Raw genomic sequence first — 19,842 nt, 5'->3', positions numbered from 1 at the left:
CATTGATCACTTTGATAAAATCAGTGATAATCATTGTATGTGAACAAGAAGTAAGGATAAGCTAAGAACGCCAAGTTTCCGACTCCGCAAAGTCAATAAATCATTCTTGGGGCAAGGTATCCGCTTCTATAATAAAATTCCGCAGACATTTTTAACTTTGCCGTTTCATAGATTCAAGTCAATTGTAAAAAATACATTGGTAAAGAAGGCATATTATTCGATACAAGATTGTATTGATGATAAAAAAGCGTGGAGTTAATGCTCGTTGACTTCCAGGCAGGAGACATGACATACTTATATAATTGTATTTAACTAACATGACTGTATTTTTAGATGTTGAAAAAGAGTAACTACTTAGTTTCTTGCCGGTTCTTCTCGGTAGAATCTACATTCCGAACCGGTGGTAGCTTTACTTTAAATAGTTTGTTAAGTGACGATTCAAAAGTGCTTGTAAAAGGCTACTGGAATAAAGTATATTTTGATTTGATTTGATTTGATTCCATATAAATGGTGAATTGTGTGATTACACGTCTGAGATCCCTTGGTTGATAGTGAATTGTCGAATTGTGAATGTCAACCTAAATCACTAACCGTCTTGTTCCAATATTCCACAAAAACAAAATATATAGTTTTTAATTTTATTTAATAACAATTACACTGAGATTACATTTAAATTTTACGTCTTTGTTACAACTTTGTCATTTGATAAAGCGATCTCTTCTAACAAATTTAAGGTAAGCAAAGTAACTAACTACATTAGTATTTCTAAATAACTCATGTATATCTTAAACATATAACAATCACAGTAAAAATAATCATAGCTTTAAAAGTTAACTGATCAAATATATGTTGCTAGCGGAATTGTAATTGATAAAGAAAAGAAAAATTGCTTTACTAGTATGCAAATTGTAATTATTTACAAAACAATATTATATTTTATTTGAAAATCTAAATTCATGTCTTCCTTATAAAGGAACAAAACAACTTAATATGGCAACATTTTTCAACTGTCAAGTAAAATAACGGGTCAACACAGATAATTTTATAGAGGCTAAAAGTTTGTCTTACATATTATGGAGCATAGAGGTAAGAATACATATCATATAAAACATAATACTTCACCCGAAAAAAAAATTGAAATTTTTAAATAAAGATTTCATAATTTATCAAAATGGAGCTACTAAAGCTAGGAATTACTTGAAATTAAAATTTATGCGATTATTACTTCTGATTTATGAATATAATTTGCAATTTTATTTAAAAAAGTCCTTTCAAAAGCGTTTGTATAGCTTTCGCCCTATTATTCCATTTTAATATATCGAGAAGTCATCTAAATTTCATACATTTCGAGACATACATTTTATAAACCATAATCCATAATTGTAAACAAGTGTTGCTAGTAACATAATATAATCGCAATAGTTTGATCAGTCACTTTAAACATAAATATATGTTTATAATTTCAATCATACTGACCAAAATTTATATGGATATATTATCTTAATTAAATTAAACGAAAAAACTAAGCTTAAAATTAAGAATACACTACTTTGTACTAGATCTAAAGACATAACAATTTATCACAATTTTGAGGTTTTATTTTTTATTTAATTACATATTAACATTGTACTCATGCAACTGGTATTGAAGCAGATCTGTTAAATGAAAAATTGAAGGTAAACTGAGTTTGTCATTATTAACCTATAACAAAGAATACATTTTTTGGTGCAGCTTAAAAATAAAGTTTTTTTTTTAAATTGAGTGTTGCCAGTAACATTGTCAGTTGAAATAAGTTGGTATTTGAAATAATTTAAAGGCAAGTTCCACATTCAATTTAATTAAACGTAATGTTAGATAACTGGGTATAATCGTATTATTTATAGCACTACGTTTATTACAAGATATAATATTTTTTTAGAAAAATATATTTTTCATCTATTCTATAGAAAAAAAAAAACTGGAATGACTAATTCAATGGTTATACGTTTAAAATTTGTAATTACAATAAATACTCTTGTTTACTCGACCGGTTTCCAGCAAACGACGGCACGCATATCGTCGGGGGCTTTCCCAAAGGTCCTTTCTCCATTTGAATCCACGTACTGGTTTATTTGGTAATCCAGTAGTGTTTGGAAGCCGAGAACGTCGGTACCTAATTGCTGTAATAAATAAATACAATTTTGATTTCAACTAAATTAAAAATATAGAAAGATTTCGAAATTTAAATTAGCAAAGCAGCTGACACACTAGCCAATTTAACATTATGATGTCACATCCGTAGCCAAAATCTGCTCTTATTGGCATCAATTTTAAATGATGTTTTGATGATAATAATATTTATTTTAAAAGAATACATGAATTAGATATGTTTCTTTATGACAAATAAAAATATGTATAACATCAACGTAAGCGTCTGTCACCTGAGTGAGCGGGCTGGTGTTGGTGGTGAACACCCCGCGGAAGCGGCGGCCGCGCGCGACGCGCTCGGTGCCCAGCTCCAGCGCGCGGATGGCGGACACGTTCTCGCGCGCCGACAGCTCCGCGCCCGTCGCCATCATGAACGAGTGCAGGATCGCACCTGCGGGAGAACTTGCTATGCACACCGGGGCATCGGCAGCCATTCGTCGCGGCAGAGTCGCTCGACTTCGACTATTTATTTTCAATTGTCAGCACGCGTTTCGAATATGTCATTACTCTACCTAGCATTGATCACTGATAAAATCAGTGGGAGCCGAGATGGCCCAGTGGTTAGAACGCGTGCATCTTAACCGATGATTTCGGGTTCAAACCCAGGCAGGCACCACTGAATTTTCATGTGCTTAATTTGTGTTTATAATTCATCTCGTGCTCGGCGGTGAAGGAAAACATCGTGAGGAAACCTGCATGTGTCTAATTTCAACGAAATTCTGCCACATGTGTATTCCGCCAACCCGCATTGGAGCAGCGTGGTGGAATATGCTCCAAAACCTTCTCCTCAAATGGAGAGGAGGCCTTTAGCCCAGCAGTGGGAAATTTACAGGCTGCTAATGTTAATGCTACCTAACATAAGGATGTTCTGTTGCATATTTAGCTTGTGGTCGTCAAAATTACTAACTTCAACAATTTTTCGGATTGAATGATTGAATTTAACGAGTGAATCTTACCCTTTCCTTCAGGCAGCATGGTGTCTCTTACAGAGCCCTCGACGTATTCGAGGAAGGTCATGATCTTGGCGAGTCCGCCGCCGAGCTCGATGTCGGGTTCGTCGCGCGCGTCGAAGTTCAGCGCGACCGCTACTGGTTTGCCGGACTCTGTGGGCAAATAGTATTGATAGTGATATTTTTTATTTTAACTTTAATTTGATTAGTTAGCGATATTTGAGATACAATATTAATATATCTACAACAAAATCAAAATATACTTTATTCAAGTAGGCTTTTCTACTGAGAAGAACCGGCAAGAAACTCTGTAGTTACTCTTTTTTAACATCTAAAAACACAGTCATGTTACTTAAATACATTTATATATGTATGTTATGTCTCCTGCCTGGAAGTCAACAAGCATTAATTCCACGCTTTTTTATCATCTATATAATCTTGTATCGAATAATATGCCTTCTTTACCAATGTATTTTCTACAAATGATTTGAATTTATGAAACGGCAAAGTTAAAAATGTCTGCAGGAATTACAACGTGTAAGGTATTACGTAAGTCAGGCTCTAAGAGCACTCACCGTCTTCCAGCACGAGGCTGAGGCCGGCAGCGAGGAGCGGCTCCCAGCACGCGCCGACGCACAGCGCGTAGTCGCCGCGAGATATCTCGTGTCTGACGAACTGCTCCAGTTCTGCCTTTTCGTAGAACGACGACACTATCATCCTGGCAAAGAAAATATTCAATCAAATTATGTTCATTTAAACTTTTACGAGTATTATAGAATATTTCACGCTGATCTGATTACCATTAATTTAAAATAAATTTTAGAAAATAATCGCAAAAAGACCATGAATTTTTACGCTAGAGTATTCATGCTAGTTGAGCAAAACATTCTACCAATGTCACTTGTAAATGAGATGTCAGGAAGTCATAAGCGACAAAATAGCGTATCACTGTAAGAATGTTTTCGACATTTCACGAATGATGTGAATTTTTCCTAACATAAACAGTTAAACCTCTTCGAGGACGAAGCGCATAGTACAAACAAATCCGTATATAACTGTTCTACGCATAGAACGGATGCGTAGTTTTTCACTCATTCCTAATTAAACTCTAATTGACGCTGTCATTGACCTCTTAATACAGTAATTGACATTTGACAACGTTCGTGGACAACTAGACAATTTTAGTAACAATGTGATGTAAGAAATCGTACCTACCGATTTTTCAATGGATAAATAAGAACAACTATTTATACGTAAATGTTTACGCGACATTTAAATCAAAAATATATGCTACACTTTCGAACATTTTTTTACGTTACAAAACTTTGATTGAGAGCAGAGATGTTAGAAGAAGAGCTGTCAGGTTTAGGTCCTAAATAATCATCCAGGGATAGACGTCTCAAATATCATATGTATAATCAACTGGTTGGTCAATAACAATTTATTCATAATATTATACTCATTAATTTCTCATATGTATTTGGAACAATTGAACGCAATCAGTATTTAAAACGGGATATTTACCATGTTTTTTATTTTTATTTGGTGTAACAAGTGAACAAGACATTCGTAGATAATGTCAAAATATCGAGCTCCGCCAAATAAAAATAAAAAACATGGTAAATATCCCGTTTTAAATACTGATAGTAAAAAAAATAACCATGTTAATTTAAAATCTTAAATTGAATCCAAGTTAATAACTTGACCCTCCAAAGTCTCTGTCTACGACTACGCTCGTCTAAAAGAACGGATGTTGCATGTGTGTACAGACCTTATAGCTTGTACGAAGACCACGTTGTATACCTATAGCTAATAACGGTTCTATTTTGAATACAATATATACTCACTCGATAACTCGTTCCTTGTGTTCGTTCCTCATGGGCCGGATCGTGAACTGCTTTTCGTCGCCATCCCTTGAGCTGTCAGCGTCGGTCGTCAGATGGGACAGGACCTCGCCTAAATTGTTCGCTTCTAGGAAGTCGCTTATTTCTGTTCGGAAATTAAGGAGTTACGTACATTTGCCATTTGTAAAATTTAATATAACAATACAGCTTTATATATACATCTATATGATTTTTCTTAAAGGTCTTAAATAGGAACAAAAGTGTAGGAGTAATGTTGATACAATTCTCAGAGACATTTTGATATGCATTTATTTGCACTTTTGTAAACTGTGTTCTGGGGAAGCATCTCTTAAGTTTTCATGTGTTTATATGAAATAAATTTATTCACTTACCAATGAAATATCCCTTGTCTCTTAGTCTCGTTATCGTGTATATTGAATTGAGAGAATTTCCTCCCAATTCATAGAAGCCAGCTCTTTTAGATATGGCGCCTCTGGCAGCTCTGCCGAGGACCTCACCCACGGTCTCGAACAACACCCTCGCTACTTCCAGGTCGTTTGGGTTCACTCCAGTATAGTCTATTTCCAGAGGAATTGACGTATCATCTGTAATTGGTATGTTGGTGTTAAAAATATATATATATTGTCAATTTTTTTATCTACATTTTATTATTTCCATTGTAGTAGGTCTTTGCATGTGTAATATTATTGGAATTATATTATTCCAAAGTTCATACCTATATAATTCAAATTCAAAAGGAAAAATGCAAAAGGTGTCATCATTACAGCTCAAACTACGTTTGTAGGGAAAGAAAAATTGTAAGAGTTGCTGTAAAATTGAGATATCCGTTAAAAACTGATGGTAAATTTTTGTATGGGATCATTGTATTGAGTGAAAATTTTAAAGGACGTTTGTCAGGCGGGTCAGCTAGTTTGAAGTAAAATGAAATCAACTCACCGTTGTTATTCGTGTTCTCGTACATTTTAAGCAGTCCTTGACGATCGACTTTACCGTTAACGAGGAGAGGGATCTTTTCTATGACGATTACCTGTAATTGATTTTCATGTTTAGACAATGTTTATTTCACTGAGCTAGCAGATATTCCACCTGATGGTAATTTGCTTTTTATATCTCAACATATGAGGACTTAAAATGCATCCTGTACACTTGACGTTGGGAATCCTCCACTTTGGAAATCACTAACTCAGGGAAAACTACACGAAAAGATCATTTCAATACTATTTATACAAATTAAATAATCTAAAGATTAAAGAAGATTGGTTCTCAAATAAAGTCTCAAATAAATTAAAGGAACAGTAAGCCTTGATATTTTGCGCAGCACTCGGCGCTGTCATTATCAAATAGGACACAGGATGAGAAACGAGATTTCACAAAACATCTGCACTAAAATCGTGATTATGTATAAATTTAATATTAACTTATATAAATTTCCGTAAACCTAATTGTCAAAAGCGGAGTACAAAAATTAATGGACTGATTTTCATCGTGATAAAACTTCAAGGACTTGAATTAACGACATGAATTAAGACTTGAATTAATTAAATTCTTATATTGAATTAAACATCATTTATAAGTAATTTTGTAAATTATTTTTAAGTGATATTTTGAAGTTATGAACAATCGCACGACGCGCACGTTACTATTAAGGCTGTAAAAACCAGTGTACCATTAATAATTTTATTGTATTTGTTTACCCGGATCTTTAGATTTTTTTTTAAATTGGTTTATGTCACTATTTAATTCTGGATCTCGTTTAGTTACTATTTAGTCCGGCATAGATCCTACTCTAACATAGTTTTCTAATCAAAGCCAATGAGATTAAGATAACTTTAATATATATTTTTTTCTTATTTAATTTTGGGACTTTTGTCCTACATATTGTCATTTTTCTTCGCCCTTCTTCCTTTTGTTTAAACATTTTTTATTATTAATGACTATTAGATAGAATTCCAGGATTCCAGATTCTGATAAAGGATCTGATGGAATACTCTGAACAAATCAAATCCAACATCGAACAAACATGCTTTAAAATTAGTTAAGAGTAACTTTATCTGATTCTGAGTCTTGCCACATTCCATCAACAAGTGATATAGATCTTCAATGCTTCCACACTTATCACAATTAGGAGAATAATTTTTTTTCATATAGAACCTAAAACTTTTTGATGGGCTATGTCCGGCCCTAAGACAATGAGCTGTAGTAATATACGTATAACCTGTTTATTTCTGCAGCTCATCTTTCTCCTTCCTTCTCCATTCTTAATGGTGTATATTTACTAGTCAAGTTGTTACCTCCTATTTAACTTAATTGAGGTTACCTCTAAACTTACCTGTGGTATCATATAGTTTGTAAGTGAATTTTTCAGAGTGGATTCGATTTGATGTCCGGAGAGTCTTGCATCCGGTTTCACGGTCACAAAAGCCAATATCTCAGGGTTGCCAGATGTTAATCCGTAACAAAGGACTACAGCTGTTGAATAAATAATAGATGTATTAATATTTTTATCTGGTAATTAGTAAAATAAGAAGAAGAAGATACAGCATGTGTTCTTCTTTCAAAGATAAAATCCCGTCGTTGTCGTCAATCATCTAACAGCAATACTTTACACAGGGTGAGTCAGCCAGTATAAGAACGATAAAGGGCAAACTCAGTACCCAAGGTTGGTGGTTTGGTTATGTAAGAAATGTCTATGGGTAGTGGTGACCACTTACCATCAGGTGGCCCGTTAATCTTTCTATGACATAAAATTTTTTTTTGGAACATTTTACATATAAGTGACTTTGGTATACTACTAAGTTACCTTTATCCACACCCTGGATGGAGCTGACAGCGCGCTCAACTTCCTGAAGATCCACTCTATGTCCTCTGATCTTCACTTGCGAGTCTGTCCTACCAGCGAACAAGATAAGACCCTTGTGAAGGATACCGAAGTCTCCAGTGCGGTACAGACGGCCAAAGTCTATAGAATGATAGTACAAAAATGTAGGTTAAAGTAAAAATGATGATTTTCAGTATTATTTTTATTGTATTTAATGTGAATTTAAAATTTGTCATGTTCTTTTGACGTCAATTGCCCATAATGGATTGGTTTAGAATTGTGGTCAATAATGATTTACTGCTTAATATTTAGACCTACCAGGATGTGCAGCATATGGGTTATCGCAGAATTTATCAGTTCCCTGTCCCCCCACGTAGCCTTTCGCGAGGTTCCTTCCCGAAACCCAAACTTCACCCGGTTCTGCTTCCCTCGATGGATTCATTTCTTCATCCAGGAGATAAACAGCACAGTTATCAAGGGGAGCACCTGTATCAAATATATTAAATCAAATTTTTAGAATACATTTAAATCATATATATAAGTTAAAACTTTTTCAATGACACAGTAACAAAATTTTGTCCATAAATGTAACCTTGTTGTAAACCAGTATCTTTAGTCTTTAATGCCTTGTACAGTATAAGTGATATCGACAAACCTATCGGTATGGTCGGGAACATGTCCAATTGACCAGTTTTCTCTAGCACATAGTAAGTTACATCTCCCATAACTTCCGTACTGCCATAAAAGTTGGCAAGTTTGTAGTCATTCTGATCGCTAAAGTATTGAAAGAATTGCGAAGCGAGTTCCTTGCTTAGAGTTTCTCCTGAGCACACCCAGAGCTTGAGATGTTGTAGGGGCCTTTCAGAAAGGTTCAGAGACAGGTACATAAGAATCGAACGAAGAAGTGTTGGTACGAGAACTAGACGTTGAATCTGAAATACACATAAAAATATATTAAGATTTAATGTATAATTGACAAAGTTTGAACTGCACCATAAATGAAGTAGATAGAAAATTATAACTAAAGACTAAAATAATATTAATTATTTACCTGATATTCAGCAAAAACTCGCACTAACTTCTGGGGATCTCTGGTGGTCTCCCTTGAGAGTATCAACAGTGATCGTCCGTGCAACAACGGTCCCCATATCTCGCATACAGAATCCACAAACGTCAAAGCCGTCTTCCAAACGCAAACTGATTCTGTGTCTGCGTATGGAAATGTTCGGAACTGCCACCAGAGGCGGTTACAGATTGCCGAGTAGGGCAGTCGAACTCCTATAAACGAATGAATTTGACAATTAACATTGATGCACTAAAGAACTTAGATTGCTATTGGCAAATAATTAGGACTATGATCTGAACTCACGATATATTGTCTTTTAGAATATGGTTTAGAGGGTAAAGTTGACCCAATTATCATCTACGAAAATAGTTACCACAAAATTAAAGCAGTATGTTTGGAATTGATATGTTTAATAACTACCCATCCGGTTTTATACGGGTAAAATAAGGCTATATTGTATATATATACCCTTAGTTTGAATCGTATTGTACTTTTAGATTGAAAAATAAACAAAAAAGAATAATTATTTTTCCGGCTAGGAAAGTTGAAATTCTCGGCTGTACTCTGCTATAATTTGCATGTATTATAATACATGACAGGAAGGTTTATCTCCGTTGAATTACTCTGTTTGTTGATGGAAACTCGGATGGAAATCGGTTGCTTTGTTTGAAAGATAAGCGTACAGACGGCGGAAAGCGACTTTGTTTTATACTATGTAGAGATTAAGTATGTTTATTTATATTTGGTAAAACTTAACTGATTTCGTTTTGATTTAAATCACATAAAAGATTGGTTAGGTATAGTTAAATGCATGATAATAGTATCAATAAATTAAATTTATCAAAGTTAGTTATTAAGTTATAGTCTGGCCTCTTAACATTAAAAATAATTTGATCATTAAATATTTAATAGTCTTGATTCCATTAATTTTATTATTTATTTTCAATTATATCAGAAATGAATTGTGTACAAAATGAAGGTCCATCTGCAATATCCATTTAAGAATAACATTTTGTAATAATCGGTCTTCAGAAACTAATGTAAGTTTTGAATTGTATGAAACAATTAAATTACCCGTGACCTCAAACGCACAGAACATTACGGGTCTTTTTAAAAAGTATTTTATGTTTATTGAGTGAACAATTGCCACCAACAATAATTCATCATTGAATTCAAGAAATCATTTATTATATAAAGTAAATGAAGAATTAAGTATCTTTAAGTTTCAATTAGGTTTCGTAAGTTTTTGATTAAATATTTTAAAATGGTTGTGCTTTTAATATTACGAATAATATTAGTGACATAAAATAACATAATTCTCTATTTATCAATAATGTTCAATGTGAAGTTCTTTGAAATAGCTTATTTTGAGCGCATATTAAAACATTTTCAACTGTTTTTATAATGCAATTAAAATTAACTTTGAGCGGAAGCGATTGCGTTTTTCAACGTTTTTTCTTTTTAAGATGATTAGTGACGTTGAAATACATAAATAATGGCAAGTCTATGTACAAAAAAAAAACTCTCCAGCAATCATTTTTTATATATTCCGTGACGACTTCCTTCGTATCTCGTGAAATCTTCAAATCCAACTTACGGTACTTTTTTGATACGATACATTTTATAACTTTTTAATTATATAGTACGCGGATGGACAAATGGGCCACCCGATGGTATCTGGTCACCATAGACAATGGCGCTGTATGAACCAATCCCTACATCGCGAATGCGCCACCAATCCTGGGAACTACGATATTATGTCCCTTGATGTAGTTCCTCTGTTCACTCATCCTTCAAACCATATTACAACAATACCACTGTTTGACGGTACAATATCTGACGACTGGGTGGTACCTACCCAGGCGGGCTTGCACAAATTACAGTCAATGTCACATGTTATATTTCGGATCGTGCTCTGCGATGACAATAAAAGACAAAATTAACCGATATTTTAAACATCGTTATTTGTAAATGGTAAACTATATATTATCCTTAAGTGGCTTGCTGGCATTTAGAAAAAACATAATTTTTATTTTAACGATGACTTAACGTAGCCAGCCAATTGATTATATATAAAACTAGTTCTTGGCGGCGGTTTCATTCGCGTTTGTGTTTATGTGGGATTGGTCGTCAGGCTGTTGGGTATAAAAAAGTAACCTATGTCCTTCCTTACAGTTCAAGCTTTCTTCATACAGACAGACAGAGTTACTTTCGCATTTATAATATTAATATAGATAAAATGTATGTTTTAAGTACTAAATACATCGTCGGTGCAGTGGCCACCTTATAATACTGCAAATCCAGAAGTGATAATTAAATTTAAAAATTATATGTTTATTTTTCTTTTTCATTTATCTTTCAAAATAAACAATAATGTTTACTTTTAAATGGACAAATACTTGCCCTAACTTTATGAAAATTGGATCAAAATACTATTCACTATTAACATTTTTGTTTCGTTATTTTATAAGGTTAAATTAAACATAAAAAGTTTTACGACGGCTCGTAATGTAATTTTTTCTGAGAAGAACTAGCAGGAAACTCAATTTACCTCTTTTATATGAATTAATGTTGATGAATAACATAATGACGTATTAATTATTTATAATTAAATAAAGATATGTTGTTATCACGCACACCAACATATTATAAGTGTGAGAGTCACTATTACTAATGCACGCCGATATTTGACGTGGCGGGGCGCGCCTTTAGGTCTGTAAACTGTATTCTACGATAACAATAAATAATTTGTAACATATATTTTCGTACGTGGCTTTGTGCAAGCCAATGTGGAGCATTTTCCAGTCCGCCTAAAATAATGTGCAGATTTTAGTTAAAGAAATTCGTTTCTAAATAGTTCGAAATTGTAGATATATTAGAATCAATGTTATTGCTTATTATGGGTATACGACTAGTTCATTTTCGTAGAGAGAATTTAAAAATAGTGCAAACATTTCTGCAACATTTACAAGCCTCCTCAAATTTGCAATAATAATTTTGGCTGAATTATGAACAATAAGCGAATACTAATACATTTAAAAATGCGTCTACGGTAGGAGTTGTCACCACTTTAAATAAGCGGGTGCAGTAACCTGCGTTCTTATTATGAACAAATACGACAAAAGCTTACATTTGCATTTCAAATTACAGTGATGAGTTTGACGGCCTGTATATGTAACGAGTGACCTGTTACTAGCGATTTGGCGAAGCATCGCGTCTATCGTAGCGAGGCAGCCATCTTTTTATTTAAGAAGAAATCGTAATATCCCCAACGCATCATGACAGGAAATTATCTATCATTGTTTTTTTTATATGAATTAGGTAGGCAGACGTGCTAATGGGTAACTGACGGTAAGTGGTCACTACCACTCATAGACATTGGCTGTGAGAATGGCCCATTGGAACCGAGATGGCCCAGTGGTTAGAACGCGTGCATCTTAACCGATGATTTCGGGTTCAAACCCAGGCAGGCACCACTGAGTTTTCATGTGCTTAATTTGTGTTTATAATTCATCTCGTGCTCGGCGGTGAAGGAAAACATCGTGAGGAAATCTACATGTGTCTAATTTCAACGAAATTCTGCCACATGTGTATTCCACCAACCCGCATTGGAGCAGCGTGGTGGAATATGCTCCATACCTTCTCCTCAACGGGAGAGGAGGCCTTGGCCCAGCAGTGGGAAATTTACAGGCTGATTATGTTATGATTATGTATTATGTGAGAAATAGTAACAACTCCTTACATCGCCAATGTACCAACAATCTCGGGAACTAAGATGTTATGTCTTTCGTGCCTGCAGTTACATGAGCTCACTTACTCTTCAAATCGAAACACAACGATACTAAATATTGCTGTTTGGCGGTAGATTATCTGATCAGTGGGTGGGTATCACCCAGAAGGACTTGCACAAAGCTCTATCAACAAGTAATTGATTTAATATTATTATTAATAATTGTATTATTAATTAGTCTGTCATTTTTATTAATTAACAACATATCTACGATGAGTTTCGATAAAGGCCGTGCCTTAAGTACTAACTATTTAAATGTGTATTTTATGTAAATAAATAAACTTTACCGTTAGATTTTTGCGTTTTATGTACATACAGGTAAAATTCTTTTCTATAAGTATAATTGCATGTGGAAATATTCAATGAGGAATCAAGAAGCGTTCATTGTAATTGCTTTTTTTGCGCTCCATCAATCGATGACGAGATTTTATTGAAATTGTGTTTTTTATAGCATTGTTATAATGTATTATGATAATTTTTATTGACACGACAACAATGTTTTGATGCGTTTGTTATTGGTAAAAAAGTAAAAATTTCACTATCGTTTTCAGGAGATATCTCCTGAAGTTTATGTTTCCTTGGTGATATACGTGTGGTAGATTTTCATGCAACTCATGCAGGTTTCCTCACGATGTTATTTATCTCTGAGCACAAGATGTATTCATCTCATTAATTTCGCATAAATATCAACAAATTAAGCACATGACAATTCATAGATGTTTGATACTTTTAAGTCCGCAGTCTTCATTATAAATTCACGTGTTCTAAACTCTCGGCCGCGGATTACGGCATCTTGTAATGATGTGTAAGATTAATTAAGATATTAAATAACAACCACTAATTTATAGAATTCATTGAAGAGATATCATTTATTAAACATAATACTCACATAAAAAACCGATTCGATTTTATTTTATTTTTAGAACGAATAAGTTTATACCAGAAGTTTAGTTTAACATTGTCATAAAGTTGACCCTTTCTCGAATGGTAGTTTTTCCCTATTTCATCAACCCTAAAAGACTTTTCGGTTTCAATATCTAGCCTCTGTTTTGTTGGTATGTTTCAGAACCAATAAAAAATCTAACTTTCTGTCACTCATTCAATCGGTCATGTTCATTTGACCCTGTACGTACAGGTTTCTTTTATCTTTTCTCTTCCCTCTTAATAATGTTAGAAATCTTTTTTAAGTAATGTCCTGTCAAAAATAAAAATAAAACTCTTACCTTTTGGTATTCCCGTACTTCCAGATGTATAAAGAACAATAGCAATAGAGTCTGCATCAGTTTGAACCAATATTTCATCTTCATTTGGTCTGTCAGCTGGGAATGCACTGGCTTCTAGCGACAACTCCTCAAAAGAGACTGGTGGCACTCCACTACCAGCAAACATTGAGGGATTGGCTGGAAAATATTATTCAATATATTCTAAAATCAAATTGTAAACTACATTAATCTAATAACTTTTGTTGATCAACAAATGCTGCTCAACTTAAATCGAAGCGAATGAAAGACAGTTTTCTAATAGTTTCATTCATTTACCTGTATCGTCGTAAATAATAAGAGATGGTTCAGCGTCTTTTAAGATGTGTGATATTCTTCCTTGAGGGAAACTTGGTTCCATCGGCACATATGAGGCCCCTGCCTTCCATATCGCAAGGAGAGCTATAACGGTACTGAAAGCAACATTTAATCATTACTTATGTGATAAAGCAGGTGAGCATTTGTGAGATCAGAAGTTTGCGTTAAATAATCCGTTTATTAATGGTAGTAATCTTAATGGGGACTACATGAGCTAAATGCAAGTTTTATAATGCAAAAAAGTATATGATCCAATGCAGTAAACCAAATAAAAAAAATACATGATAATCTTCAGGATACATGCTAGTTATTTGTTATTTTGAAAACATGATGTAATTAATTTGGTACGATAGAAAAAAATCACAAAGTTACCTCTAAAAAAATCTTTTAACAAATAATAACTATACTTATATACATTCAATAATTCTGGTTTTTTGACAGATTATTCTACAAGCAATATACTACTTTACCTCTGCGTCACTTTTTTAGTAAAATCTATAGATTTTTTTAAAATCAGATATTCTTATTTTCGAACAAAATGCGTATGCATGTGTGCGTAAACGCCGTGTACAGACATTGCCGGCCGAGGCCTGATGCTATACAGACGTGTCGATGTTTTCGCTGCATCATTAAGTTACGAGATCTTTTTTTATAATTTTAATTGTAAATTCATTGTTTCATGTTTTCTTATAATAAATATTATTCTTTCTTGTAAATAAATATATTAAGTTAAAATAGTGTATTAGTAATTAGGCATTTATTTTTTATTATATTATTTGTTATAAATTTTAATTGTGTAAATATGGGTAATAAAATGAAACGCGTGAGGAAAACTAAAAAACATTTTTATAAATTAAGCGCCGAACATACATATGAACGATATTAAAAGGTAAGAGTATTTTATTAGTAAACATTTTTTTTTTTATAAATTATGAATATTGAAAACATCTATTAGAAAAAATGTGCAATCAGTTCGCATAGAATCAGATTTTTCGAACTATTCTTTAAATATTACGATAGAGTATTTGGTCAAAGTAAGGACACCAATCGAGTGTCACTACGTTCGATCCCCATGAACTTGAAGCAATATGATATAATAAAAATATAATTACTAACATAAATTTATTTTTTACAGAATAAAGAAAGTCGAAAACAATAACACGGAAGCTATTTATATTGCGTAAAAGTTTAATTTTATCGATTTTGTTTATAATAGGAATTAAAGTTATGTATGAACTAATTTTAATAATAAAAAAAGTAAAGTCGTAACAAAAAAATGTAATTGTTGTGAACCAGAGAATATTTAGAAGTGTAATTTGTATGTAATTCAAAAATTTTAATTTTTTTGTAACGTCCGCCACATTGGATTGAATATGGCAGCAATTCATGAATCGTGGATTGTCATCGAGACTAAATATGTGTGCCATCTTTCAGCTCCATAGCTTCAGTGGAAGTGGGTGTAATATTGATTGCAAGATTCCAGGACATATGTACATACATTCATACATACAAGTGAAATAAAATAAAATATTTCAATAAAAAAATTAACACTAAATGTTTTCTTTTTTGTAGAAACAAATATAAATATTTTAAGTTTAATTAAATCAGTTTTATTTTTTAATCATTTTCGAATAACAGTCAAAAGCAATACAAATAATTTTAATATCCTATCTATTTTTATGAGATTTATGATTAAATCTAGTTAACCAATGATTCAACCAAATCGACTTGACGACATTTTTTTCTTGTAAATATTTAGTTTTTTTTTTTAATTGAATTTTTTTTTCTTTGTGAACCGATATTAATAAAACGAACAAACACTACGCTATATATTACCCCACGGTTACTACACTACAGGTTTCGAACACTTACGATTTTATTATATAAATAGATTATCAAACTTTTATAAAATGTTAAAAATTGGTATGTTTTAATATTTAGTATAAGAACTAATTGTGGTATAATAATATAAATAAAAGAAAAAAAAGGTTAAAACGGTCAATTTTATTGTATACAAAATATAAATAAAAATATTGTAAGTTTAATTGAATCAGTTTTTTTATAATCATTTGTTAACTAATATCGAAAGAAATAAAAATAATTCTGTTGTCCTATCTATTTTTTATGAGATTTATGATTGATCTTACTTCGCTCGGTTTGGCGCCATCTATTAGAATATATGGGCGTAACCTCGTTACCTCGCTTAACCATTAGTTCACGGGCTTGCCGTTTTTATCGATTTTGTAAGTGTGACCTCCGTGGTCGAGTAGTGTGTACACCGGTTTTCATGGGTACGCCACACCGAGGTCCCGGGTTCGATTCCCGGCCAAGTCGATGTAGAAAAAGTTCATTATTTTTCTATGTTATCCTGAGTACGGGTGTTTGTGGTACCGTCGTTACTTCTGATTTTCCATAACACAAGTGCTTTAGCTACTTACATTGGGATCAGAGTAATGTATGTGATGTTGTCTAATATTTATTTATTTATTATTAAGTATTCAACAATAACTCACTTGTGTGTCGGCTGCATGCATACAGCAATCACATAGTCTTGATCCCTGTTGGGTCCGGTGGGGCGCGCATGTGCAGCGATCGCCCGCGCCATGGCATTTGTACGTCCTTCTAGCTCCGCGTAGCTCATGCGTACATTGCATGTCTCATCTAAATTAAAATATTTTCAAATAATATTTATTATATTTGGATGAGCCGAGATGGCCCATTGGTTATAAGGCGTGCATCTTAATCGATGATTTCGGGTTCAAGCCCAGGCAGGCACCACTGAATTTTCATGTGCTTAATTTGTGTTTATAATTCATCTCGTGCTCGGCGGTGAAGGAAAACATCGTGAGGAAACCTGCATTTGTCTAATTTCAACTAAATTCTGCCATATGTGTATTTCACCAACCCGCATTGGAGCAGCGTGGTGGAATATGCTCCAAGCCTTCTCCTCAAAGGGAGAGGAGACCTTAGCCCAGCAGTGGGAAATTTACAGGTTGCTAATGTATGTTAAAATGTAAATATTTGAATAAAATTTTAGAAATAACGGTATTAGGAAACATCCTTTAGAAACCGGCAGAATTCGCCATCTGTCCAAATAAAAAAGATCTAAAGTAAAATGATATGCAGCAGTGGTGGAATCTACATTCCTTTGTGCCATCTTTCAATTGTTCAAAAAGATTAAACAAAGCCATACTCAACAGATCTTGTCGTTTTTTTTTTAATGTAAAATAAATTTGTATAATTATTATTCATTTTCAAAGTTTTTTCGACTTTGATTCGTGCCTAAATGAGTTCTGAATTTTTGTAAACGAAGTATAGTTTTAATTACAAACCGTAGTATATAAGAGCCGTTCTCTCAGTGGCACCCATGTGTTCCAGATGTTTGGTGAGAGGCGCCGCAGGCAGCGGGACCCGTTTGCCTGTCACCACAGACATTCGTGGAAGGGAACCCATTGTTTAACTGAAAGAAACAAAAACACTATGAATTGATTATTAAGAACACATATAAACTAAAACCGGTTACGATTTTTAATTCTATCTTAGGGCGGTCCCACGCTGGTAGTACTTGCATGTAATGTAACAACAAGAATCGATTTTGAGAATATTAAAAATCGATTACTGTTTTTGCAATACGAAACGATCACATTGAGCGCAGTAATATTGAGTCGATAATGTTATTTATATAAAAAATCTAACGAATCGTTAGTGTCAAGAATTTATACAAAAAGGTAAACGTGAATAAGATGTTTTAGAAAGAATCATTCGACACGTTGCGTATTGTAACGTTCAGTACCCCTAGTACGAGTTTCAATACTTCATGCGTATCGACTTCTCGAAAACGTTTACGAAGTATTTGTATTCGGTAGTATGAGTTTGACATTACACGTTTGCGTTAAAACCATAATAACCGTCGAGCTACTCGAAATAGACTACACTACAATTTATATTTCCATCTCACTTACACGCGCTAAAAAGGTGAGAAAAATATATTCGACCATTTTTATTGTATTTGACATTTGTCGCAAAGTATTGTCTCTAAAATTTTGAAGGTTGTATTATCTTATTTTACAATGTTTATTTTATTAAAAGAAATAAAAACTGTGAATGTATTAATTTTTATGTGTTTTAGTAGTGATGAAAAAAGAAGAAATTACATTGAAACATGATTGGCTTAAAGATTAATTTATCGGAGTTTGAAATTATAAAATTATTTAACTATTATAAAATTCATCAAGAGGTATGTAAACATAAATTTATTATTACGCTTTATATACAATACGATCCGTAATAGTTGTAAGGACCGTAAATTTATAATAGAGATTAGAAACGTTTTAAAAACTTATAAACAGTGTATATTGTTTTTAATATAGAGGAATTTGAGTTAAACTGTAACTAACCTAACCTACAAGCACTGTAAATTTAATTTCCTTACAATTTTACGTTGATATACTTATACATATTTAAATTGTTGTTCTAATTTATTTATAAAGTTTAATTTGAAACTAAGTGGCTTACTTCGCGTTTAATTGCGATGTGTCTTGTGTGTTAATTTAAACAAACATACATAGATTAATTCTATAGAAAATATCCTCTTTTTTGTGTGAAAAAATCCATAATAAATCAAACTTAACCAATTCAAACTTATGTTGAAATGGTCATGATTATTTTATATGTTTGTGAATGAGTTTGAATTGTAATTACAGTTCCAAAGAAGAAATACAAACTTAGATACCTACTACTACAAATACATCCATTCTGCATTTTCCAGTGTGACGCTACATCTATAACTTCAAGAACCTTTGTAAAAATATAGTTTAATATATTTAAAACAAATAATAATTATTTCATAACTTATATTTTATTTTTCCTAAAATATAATTATATGTACTACATATATACATAAACTTTTTATTTCAATTAAACAATAAAGAGTTAGTATTTTTAATTGTCTGTTTTAATATACCCAATTATTAAAAAAGTATAAATAACAACATAGTATTTTACTAAACAATAAGAGTGTTTTTGAAGTTGATTATTTATTAGAGTATTCATAACAAATCATAATAGTGAAGAGTATTTATATATATATAGATGTTTCTTATATAATGATGCAAAATTTTTAAATCATTCTTAATTCAATTTCATTTTATAAAATCACAGGAACCATATATTCAATAAAGAGACAAATCCATTTTTTAGTTTATTTATTGTTTGAATTAAATAAATAGGAAATTATGTAGAAATTTAGATTGCAGTTCAATGCATGGTCACTTGTTTTTTGGATGTTGTCTGCACCAAATCATCATTAATAGCGTATATGCTCCAAATAAAGGATAGATAAACTGATAGCCTGAAAAATATATTTATTTTATTTTAAAATGATTACACTAAAGAATAATAGTTAATTCATAATACTTTGCATGATCCCCATCATATCTTCAAAGGATTCTCAACAGCCATAAACCAATGAATATAAAAAAAAAGTATTTTTATTATTTTTCAAAATACTCATTTAAACAATATACATATCACAATTATATATTTTGTTTTAATATTTTGTTCTCTACTATAAGCAATTTAATGACATTA

General features: G+C 32.5%; 2 protein-coding genes across 2 annotated transcripts in view; one reads left to right on the top strand and one right to left on the bottom strand.

The window, feature by feature from the left end:
- The window catches only part of LOC113398066 (H/ACA ribonucleoprotein complex subunit 2-like protein), a 167,251-nt gene that overhangs the window by 93,744 nt on the left and 53,665 nt on the right, over positions 1 to 19,842 (top strand). The window lies entirely within an intron of this gene.
- LOC113398072 (beta-alanyl-bioamine nonribosomal peptide synthetase ebony) lies at positions 1,494 to 17,713 on the bottom strand. Its single transcript, XM_026636648.2, has 16 exons — positions 17,586 to 17,713; positions 16,767 to 16,914; positions 14,215 to 14,348; positions 13,900 to 14,076; positions 8,872 to 9,098; positions 8,476 to 8,752; positions 8,139 to 8,306; positions 7,803 to 7,961; positions 7,332 to 7,471; positions 5,939 to 6,029; positions 5,374 to 5,586; positions 4,985 to 5,126; positions 3,713 to 3,855; positions 3,144 to 3,290; positions 2,421 to 2,578; positions 1,494 to 2,159 (listed from the first exon to the last, which is right to left on the bottom strand). Exons 1-16 carry the CDS (start codon positions 17,704 to 17,706, stop codon positions 2,019 to 2,021), a joined length of 2,586 nt encoding a protein of 861 aa, XP_026492433.2. The 5' UTR covers positions 17,707 to 17,713; the 3' UTR covers positions 1,494 to 2,018.

This window comes from Vanessa tameamea, chromosome 24, assembly GCF_037043105.1.
Source record: "Vanessa tameamea isolate UH-Manoa-2023 chromosome 24, ilVanTame1 primary haplotype, whole genome shotgun sequence".
Classification (NCBI taxonomy): domain Eukaryota; kingdom Metazoa; phylum Arthropoda; class Insecta; order Lepidoptera; family Nymphalidae; genus Vanessa; species Vanessa tameamea.
Note: the sequence above shows the minus strand (reverse complement) of the source record. Positions and strands in the feature narration are given on the sequence as shown.